The following is a 9,832-nucleotide window of genomic DNA, read 5'->3' as shown; positions in this document are numbered from 1 at the left end:
ATCTCCGTATATAGGCCAACTTTCCTTGGAGACTCTTCAACTCATGGATGTTTCTTGGCTCTGACATTTTTAGAATGGCTTCAATCTTAGACTGGTCAATCTCAATCCCTCGATGTCGAACTATAAACCCTAGGAATTTGCCTAATGACACACCAAATGCGCATTTTAGTGGGTTCATTTTTAGCTGGAATCGACGTAATCGTTCAAATACCAAACGAAGATCTTGCAAATGATTTTCTTTTTCTTTTGATTTCACCACGAGGTCGTCAACATAGCATTCAACATGTTGGTGAAGCATATCATCAAAAATCTTCTGCATCGCCCTTTGATAAGTGGCACCTGCATTCTTTAAGCCAAAAGGCATAACTTTATAGCAATATATCCCTTTCGGAGTTCGGAAGGCCGTCTTCTCCTCATCTGCGGGTGCCATTCGAATTTGATTATAGCCAGATGAACCGTCCATGAAGGTTAATCTCCCATGACCTGTGGTAGCGTCGACCATGATCTCGATAATTGGAAGTGGAAAGTCATCTTTGGGACAAGCATTGTTAAGGTCTCGAAAATCCACGCAAACACGCATTTGGCCATTCTTCTTTTTTACTGGCACAATATTTGAAATCCATGTAGGATACTTGACCTCACGAATGAAACCTGCTTGGATAAGTTTATTGACTTCAACCTCAATCTGTGATATGAGTTCAGGACGGAAGCGACGCTGAGTTTGTTTTACAGGTCTAGCCCCATGTTTTACTACTAGTTGGTGGACAACAACCCTTGGGTCTAAACCTGGCATTTCATCATAGGACCAAGCAAAGACATCTTGATACTCCATCAAAAGTTCCATGTAATTTGCTTCCTCTTCAAGTGATAAATTTGCATTGATAAAGGTTGGTCGTGGGTTTTCAACAGTTCCCAAGTTAACCTCTTTAAGTTCATCCATTGTAGGCTTATTTTCTGATTCAAGGGAAGGCAGAGCTTCCTCAACATCTTCTTCAACGACAAACTTATCATTATCATCTTCTTCAATAGTGATGTGATTTGAAGTGAGACACATTATTTCATCTTCCTTTTCTTCATTATAGGGGTTTGTCATCACTATTGTGTGTGTTTTTCCTTTCAATGTCTCCTCAGCACTCACCATCCATTCACATTGTCTCTTCATGCGTGAAGGTATTTTGCTACGAAGAACCTTTAAATCACTCATCGAACTTGATTGATGATCGAGTGTATGCTTGTTATCTTTTGACATGGATTGTCCAAGTCTTGCAAAGACTGATGTGCGTTTTAGCGCCTTTCCATTATTTTGGGTTCCAATCCTGGCAAAAACAGGAGCACGACTTGTAGTTCCACCAAGACGATCCCAGACTGAAGCTCTAAGAGGTGCCAACTGATTTTGTTGTTTGTCCTTCACTTCTTCCGCACTTATGTATTGTGAGGCTTCTTTATTAATCTGAAAATGTAGCGGTGTAGAAGACTCGTATCCAAGACCAGCCCTTAAAGTTTTGCCGTAAGTTTCCTTCTCTCTCCATGCCTTTCTAGTCTTTGTAGAAACGTGTTTACCTTCAAGTTGAGTAGTATCACCATCCTTCACTAACTTATTGATGTCCTCACGACTATAACCAGCCTTAGCTAAAAGCTTATAAGCATTGGGATCAAAGCCATTCGCCCGTTTATCAGGGAGTCCTCTAGGATTTATCACCACCAACTCAGTTTGATGAACGAACCCTTTTAATAAAGGTTTTGAGACCTTGTTCAAGGCGAGATTAGTAGCTGGCAAGGTCAAGTTTTCAAGCCCCTTATTGATCTTCTCTTCATCCTTGGCAAAAGAAGATTGACCTTCTTTTCTTGCTGATACTGGGATATATCGGAGTACTGTGGCTTTAAGTGGTAGTTTATTGTTAACAAAGTTTTCTACCACCTTTTCTTTTCCTTGATTCCTCATCGGCTGAGACACCCTTTCATTTGCAGATGACTTATGCCCTTTTCAGCTTTTGGAGTCAATTCTTCCCTCTCCTAGATGGTCAGGTGGGGATCGTAGCTCTTCAATCACATTTGACTTGAAATAGAATTTTGTGTCTGCAAAGTGAGCTTCAGCTATGGTGAAGGGGTCGGTGTCCGCCACTATCTTCCTTATTTGTCCATCTCGACAATACTTAAAACATTGGTGGAGTGTTGAGGAGATGATACCATTTTCATGCATCCATGGTCGCCCAAGCAACATATTGTAAGTAGTTTTGGCATCTATGACATGGAAAAGTGCATTGGATTCCATATCTTCCATGTGCATTGCGAGTCTTATCTTTCCGATGGCGTTTTGCCCACCTTGATTAAAACCTTGAATCATTAAATGACTTGGGAAAAGTTCATCCATAGGAATCCCTAGCTCTTTCATAGTCTTAAGAGGTAGTATATTGACCGCTGAGCCATCATCCACCAAGATACGATTCACCATCTTTTCATCAACATATCCTTTAATGAAAAGAGGTCGGTTATGGAGTTTTGATCCAAGCAACAAGTCTTCATCGCTGAAGGATATCTCTATTGTGCATACACCGTGACATAAATTTGAAGAGTCATCATAACCTTCCTTCATGATAGGTTCAATAAGAGTTTTCTCTTTATCAACCTGATAGCAAGTAACAAGTACATTTTCAACTCTTCTTATCTCTATTGGCATGTACTCATTCAGTATAACGGGCTTTCTTAGACTTTGCATTGAAAAACTCTCCTTTCTAGCTGGCATGGACTTTCGTTCAGTCTTTCGACTTATCGGCTCATCAATTAGCTTCCTCACCATTGACATTCTTATTCTAGTTGGCTTTGTCATCTACATGTGCTTCTTTCTTCCTCTTTTACGCGTGACTAAAGTCCATCCTTCATCATCATAATTTTCAAATGAATTAGGCTTCAAGTTGTCAACTTGAGGTATGAGGGTTATGCATGGAGTTAGACTTGAGGATGCAGCGAAGCTCATCGGGAAAATGGCATCAAGTCTTATAGGTTCAAAGGAGCCGAAACTTATTGTAGGGAGTGATTGACATGGTCCTAAATTGACCGTGGTTATGATATTAGAGGCTGTTATTTCATCATCAAAGACAATATCTCCATTCTCGTGTAGCCTCATGATCTTGTCTTTCAACACAAAACACTTCTCTACAGGATGACTGATTAAGCGATGATATTTGCAATAATTCAGATTATCTACTTGGTTTACTTCTTCAAGGCGTTTCACTTCTGGAAACTCAATGATATTTGCCTCAAGCAGATCATCCAACATCCTAGATATGTTTGAGTCGGGGAATGGATACACTTTTTCTTGTCGCTCTTTCAAGGATGGTTTCTTTCTTTCACCCTTTTGAAAAGTAGTGGGCGTTGCATGATCATTCCTCTTAACTCCAGTTGGTACCCTTACAGTAGCTGAGTTAACTACTAAAGATTGCTTTCCCTCGACTTTTAGAGTGCTCTTTCCGAATCTACGACCTTCAGGTTTATTTCTTTTAGGCTCTTGCATGGGTAATAATGAACTTTCAGCCTCCGCAATGCTAAGTTCCATATCGTGTGCACGAGTAGCCAATTCTTCAAAAGACTTTGGTTTGATGCCTTGTAGAATATAGCGTAGTCCCCAATGCATCCCTTGAATACATATGTCTAGTGCAGAAGTTTCGGTGAGCCGATCTCTACAGTTGAGGCTAAGGTTTCTCCACCGATGAATGTAGTCGATGACAGGCTCTTCCTTCCATTGACGTGCATTAGTGAGTTCAATCATGCTAACCACGCGACGAGTGCTGTAAAAGCGGTTAAGAAACTCGCGCTCTAACTGCTCCCAAGTATCAATCAAGCCAGACTCCAAGTCAGTGTACTAGTCGAAGGCATTACCTTTTAAGGAACGAACAAATTGTTTTACCATGAGATCACCATTAGTTCCGGCATTGTTGCAGGTCTCCACAAAGTGAGCTACGTGTTGCCGAGGATTTCCCTTACCATCGAATTGTTGAAACTTTGGTGGTTGGTAACTTAGAGGCATCTTTAACATGTCGATTCTTTGGGTGTACGGCTTCGCATACGAATACGAGGGTTGAATTGAGCTTTCCACTTGGTCTGTGATGGCTTCCTTGATGAGTTCTTTCAGTTGATTTGTGGTGAAGATGCCATCAGTAATACTGCGTACATTCTTCGCAGCTCCGGTTGTAGACTCCTCAATGACATCTAGTTGATCTGCTTGAAAAGCCTTGGTAGTCGAGGTTTGGCCTCCTTCGTTCAAGCTCTCAAGTTTGTTCATCAATTTTGCTATCTCGCGGTCTTTTGCCTTAAGTGAAGTCGAAAACCCTGCGACAAGTTTTGTCAAGTTAGCCACTAGATCCTCTAAAGATGTTGTCTTGGTCATCATCACTGACATGGTGCCAAAACTCAGAGCCTTACTTGGTGATTGACACGGAGAAGTTTCCATAGGTGAATTGTCGAAGTCACCTTGAATGCTGAAGAGAATTTCGCACGCCCCACTAGACTCTTGTAGTGGAGTTGCTTGTGGCTTTATTTTCGAGGCGAGATCTGGTGCCCCTCTTGCATTCGAAGTTGATGTCAACTTGAGAGTCGGCTTAGTTTGTTCATACAACTCGACGATGGATTTTGTTTTCAATGGCAGTGTTGAAGAATCTTCAATAGTATATTGGTGACTTGAATCAGTGGCCTTGTTGCTTTTCGAAGCAACAATGGTGATAATGTTCCTCCTAGTTGCCATTAAGAGTTTGTTGAAAATTCTTTCTTGAAGGGAAGAGATGAGAGGTAGAGATTTCCCCAGTGGAGTCGCCAGAAATTTATAGACACAATTTTGAGCACCTGAAATTAAACAAGCACACGTGTACAAATATATGATTTTATTAATATATGAATGGGTACAATCTCTATGTAATATATTCTTTCAAAAGAATATGACAATCCTCTGATTCTTCCCTTGGATTTGATGTATGGTGACTTGATTTATTTGAGTAATCAAGCCAAGATTCGTGCTTTGCAAGAACGTGAATTTGGGCGTGTATTGCGAAGCAAGATTTGATGATTTGATGCTTTGAAGATTACCTTTGATTCGTCTTCAAAGTGTTGTTGAAGAACTCTTATGGGGTGTTTTGGCTTGATCCAACAGAGCTTCGTTCTTTGTAGGCTTCAAGCGTAGATGAAGGAGGCTTGAGAACTCTTTGAGAGAGAGGGCTTCCTTGCTTGAAGAGTTTGACTTGAAGAAAATTTGTCTCTCCCGGAATCCTTTTCCTTTAGGTTGAGGCCCTCTATTTATAGAGATATGTAGGGGCTCTCAGGTCATTTTCCAATGCCACATGGCATAATTTTATTGGTTGATATTTATTGATATGATATATTTATGAAAAGATATATGATGGGATATTGAATTTATGATAAGATATCTTGAATATCTCATCCCACGTGTCAACTTTTCATTGGTCAAGAAATATATAAAGGCTCATTTATTTTCCATGTCATTTATTTCAATTTTATTTTATTCTTTCTTTTAAAGAATAAAATAAAACTTGATGAAATTTGATTGGTAGAAAATTTATGTTTCTACACACCTTGTTTTAAACTACAAAGTTAATTTTCTAATGGAAACACACTGCACAAAATGCACGCGATGATGGATATATAGTTGCATAAAACTTGAACACAATACATCAATGATATTACACTCAATGTTTTTTATCCTGAACAATGCAGTATTCTAGCATCGTACTGGAACACTTCAAGCCCCTCTAACATGACTTACAATACTACTTAAATGACCCACAAAGATGCCAAACTAGCTCCCCATTTAGAAAGCTCAGCATCGGGGTCTGCCTTCAACCATATATAGCCGCAAGTACAACTACAAGCACTCGGTATACAATAATCCTATTCATTGCCTCCATCCATATGGATTACTTATACAGGTGGCACTGCTCAAGACGGTCAAAACTTCCCTATCACAAGAACAAAATTGGTTGACATCGTATGACCTTCTAAGTCACAGTCAATGCTGGAGCAGCAGAGAAGTGAAAGCAAGATTCATGTGCTTGTCTTGATGAGGGCAGAGAAGATATCTTGCTTGAAGAATCATCAACAGACCTTCTTCCAGAAGTATTAGACCATTTCATTTGCATGAAGCTTCTCTTTCTCCATGGACCCATGTGGATTTTCTTCTCTTTCATTGATCTCTTGGCTGCATCACATAGAATGCCCACAATGGCGTTGAGGTATTCAGCTTTTCCTATGTAGTATTCTGGCAACTGGGCCACAAGATTGCGGTACTCATCACATGCTTTAGCCATCTCAAACTGGTCTCGGAATTCCAACTCAATCAGATATGGAATTTTCTTCTTGCTTCCGATTGTGCTTGCAATCATTTCTACGTACTCATGCTTCCCTGGAAATTAAGGGCATGGATAAAAGTCATATTAAACACAGAGAGAGAGAAGGGGTATCTTAAGAAACAGCATAACTCTTTTATACAAGAAGGAAAGAATAGATCTTTTCATGACTATATTTTCTATTTAAAGGCCTTGTAGAATTTGCCTAATCTTCTATTTCAAGGTTTCACCTTCAAATTTTAAAAAGGATAAGGATAATGTAATAATTTCTTGACTGGTGCAGTGGATCTCAATTTCAGCATAAAATTTTATATTCCCTGAAATATGAATTCTCTTGCTCTACAGTAACCATGTTTTATGTAATAATCTTTTGTTAAAAAAATTGTTCTTAGTTGTCTAGTATAAACCTTGTTGTACCTCCTAAAAAAAGTTAATTTTAAATTTAATAAATCCATTTAATTAAGCATACAAGTATAGAATTAGATCACCTCCTGGATGCTTTTTGGTGTTTTTCCACTTTGACGTGCAAAGAGCTGCAACAAATCCCTTTTGGGTGAGCAAATTGACAACCCTCTGCCTTAAACAGCTAGTGCACCCTTTACTGGGCTTCAGGCAGCTGCAAAAATCAGCCTCCTTCGCTACCCCTGTGATTCTGTAGACCTCCTGCCTTAACTTTGAACCTGTTTTGCTACAGCGGTTCAAGACTTCCTGCAAAAAAAATTATCGGCATCGCTAAATCTCACAATTACCTGTTACATTATTAAGAGCTTTCACGAGGTAATGAGCTCGTGAGTTGGCTAAAATTACTCCCTATATTTTTATTTATTTATTTTTATAGAAGTGCTCGATTCAGTACGTCATAGTAATAAGTTTTTTTTTTCTTTTTTTTATCGCCCTTCTTACCCACTATCGAAATGACGATTGAAATTTCAACGAAGTACAATATAGCCCAATCGAAGCTAAATTTGTCTTCTTTCTCCAAGATTTTATGGGTGGACATCGCTTTCATTCCTACCCAATTTGCACACGATTCATTGTTAACAACTGGAGGATGGCGACGGTACATGTGGCACCATTATTACCAGTTACAATTAAGGTTGTCTGTAACGAAAATGATGCCAAAATTGAGCAAATTTCCAAATCAGTGACAACCATACAATATTTAACACATTTATTTTGATGTTTATACTTTCCGCCCCCAAAACATCTTATATTCTCTGGACAAAAGGACCTGATTCGTCTAAAAATCTAAATCAATATGGTGGTAGTGGTTTCCAGGAAGTCCCCTGGTGTTGCTTGTCCATTCAATGAGTGGATTCAGTGCTGAAAAATCTCAAAATCATATCTCTACAGAAATAGAAAAAAATAACTAATGATTGGTCACTTTAATTCACAAATCTTTTTGGCGTTGAAGAGTACTCCAATTCAGAGAGCATCTTAGAAAAACAAGTACATTCTTCAAATGCTCTGTATCAAGAATTATTGCAGTATTTAATATTATAATAATAGTTATTTTTTAAAGTTTATTTTAGTTAGAGGTATATTAAAATAATATATTTTTTATAAATATATTAAAATGATTCAAAAACATTGAAAATTAATTTTAAAAAATCTATTATTTTAAAAGCATTGCTCCACTGCAAAAATAAATAGTACCAATATTAAAGGAAAAAAAATCTCAAAACAAGCTCCCATCCTATGTTGACAGGGGCGGAACTATAAGTTTTTTTTTTTTTTCTGAGGGTGCCTTCATGTAAAAATTATAAGGTTGGAGAGTAAATATTTTATTTTAAAATGGGCTGTATGTATAAGTATTATGAAAAATATAAAAAAAATACTAAAATTAAGATATTATAAAACTTTGAGGGTGCCAAGCTCCCCAAAACATAATGGAGGTCGGTCCCTGTATGTTGTTGCATCACTATACCAATTGATATCCTATGTTATACACAGACAAACATTTATAAATTCGTATTGCAATCCAAGTAGTTATTGCATAATTTCAATTTTGTCTCAAATCCATAGTCTAAAGATAACACAAAATGAAAAAAACTTAACACTTAATTATTGGTTAAAGGCTAGGATGAGAGATTTTGGAGTACTAACTATCCTATTATAAAGAGATTAATTGTAAAATTTTTATTAATATTCATTTCCTTTTTTTTATCTAGTTGCAAACATACTAATAATATTAATTTCCTGATCAGGTAGCTGGCCATAGTAAACTTCTGAACTTGAATAGCATCGTGCATGATATATCATTTCTAAAGAAGCCAAATACAGAAGAACAAAAGGAAGCAATTCCAACCCTTTAGTTATAATTATTATAATCTCTGTTTTTTTTTTGGTAAATTATTGTAATTAAAATTAAATACCTGAAGCAAGGCCTCTTGGGATTCCCAAAATATAGCCCTTTCCATGGGGTCATGGAAGCCGTGATCAGACTCGTAGTCATCTTCGTCCTCGAAAGAGCGACCAGACTCATCAGCAAAATCTTCAGGAAAGAACACAGAAACATTCTCTTCAAGGCTGTCCAGGCGTTTATGACCATAGCCAAGACCAATCTCCTCCGTGTGTTTATTACCCATCTCCTGGCTATGTCAGAGAATTATTAAAGGAGAGAGAAGAAGACAAGGGTGAGAAGATTGAGCTCTTGCAAGAATAATGCCCTTGACGAGAAGAGTATTTATAGGGGGTTCCCACGTCAGCTAGCATTATCTTGCATTCTGTAATTTAATTTTGAAGGATTCTCAAGGATAAAAGTTTATTTTTGATATTATTAGAAAGAAAACATGGTCAACATAAATTTGCCATTTTTGTTTCAAGTATATAATTTTTAGAATCTTTCTTTTTTGTGGATCCTAAATGGTATAGATTAAATCCCATCTCGTGAATGAGCTTAATGCATTCCAATAAATTTTATAAATTATTTTGAATACCAATTTAAATATTTAAAGTAAAAAAAAAACTATTTTCTTGATCACCCTACTATTTGTTTTTGAATTACTTGTTTAATAATTCAAGAATCTCTGGTGATGCCAACTTGTTTGGTTGGCTTAGATGATATATAAAAAAGCATTTTGTGTATTAGATGGAGATATTTATTCATATACATTAATTAGGTTGCTAAATGAACTCAACTATTTCTCAACTTTTTAGGTAGAATAAATTAATTAATTTCTGGTTGTAACAGATTTTATAAATATACAAGGCTCTTTTCAAAAATTATTTTTAAAAAAACTATATAAAAAAATAATAATAACAAAGGCAAGTTTAATAAAAAAAAAAACTCTACCAAACCTATAAATTGAGACAATTTAAATTACTCTAATAAACTCGTAAACCACTTGAATATTTCCTATAAAAAAATTAAATAAATAACAAAACTCAATTATCAATAATCTTAATATTAAAAAGATGAAATAAACAAAAACAATTTTCAAAGAAATGATAACAAAGATTTTTTTTAAAAAAGCAACATA

At 36.7% G+C, this 9,832-nt stretch overlaps 1 protein-coding gene and 1 long non-coding RNA gene across 2 annotated transcripts; one reads left to right on the top strand and one right to left on the bottom strand.

Moving 5' to 3' along the window:
• The first annotated feature begins 1,367 nt into the window (after positions 1-1,367).
• Positions 1,368-7,697, top strand: LOC105114630 (uncharacterized). Its single transcript, XR_840174.1, has 3 exons — positions 1,368-1,380; positions 3,400-3,402; positions 7,310-7,697. It is a non-coding gene; the product is annotated as an uncharacterized LOC105114630 (long non-coding RNA).
• Positions 5,622-9,083, bottom strand: LOC105114631 (uncharacterized). Its single transcript, XM_011011228.1, has 3 exons — positions 8,726-9,083; positions 6,839-7,058; positions 5,622-6,406 (listed from the first exon to the last, which is right to left on the bottom strand). Exons 1-3 carry the CDS (start codon positions 8,936-8,938, stop codon positions 6,003-6,005), a joined length of 837 nt encoding a protein of 278 aa, XP_011009530.1. The 5' UTR covers positions 8,939-9,083; the 3' UTR covers positions 5,622-6,002.
• Positions 9,084-9,832: the final 749 nt, after the last annotated feature.

This window comes from Populus euphratica, unplaced genomic scaffold (assembly GCF_000495115.2).
Source record: "Populus euphratica unplaced genomic scaffold, PopEup_1.0 scaffold547.1, whole genome shotgun sequence".
NCBI classification, from domain to species: Eukaryota; Viridiplantae; Streptophyta; class Magnoliopsida; order Malpighiales; family Salicaceae; genus Populus; species Populus euphratica.
Note: the sequence above shows the minus strand (reverse complement) of the source record. Positions and strands in the feature narration are given on the sequence as shown.

Coding starts and splice junctions, on each gene's coding strand:
- LOC105114631 (XM_011011228.1), bottom strand. CDS start 8,938: ATGGGTAATAAACACACGGAGGAGATTGGTCTTGGCTATGGTCATAAA. Junction 7,059..8,725: donor CCCAAGAGGCCTTGCTTCAG/GTATTTAATTTT, acceptor TTTTTTTTGCAG/GAAGTCTTGAACCGCTGTAG. Junction 6,407..6,838: donor CACCAAAAAGCATCCAGGAG/GTGATCTAATTC, acceptor CTTAATTTCCAG/GGAAGCATGAGTACGTAGAA.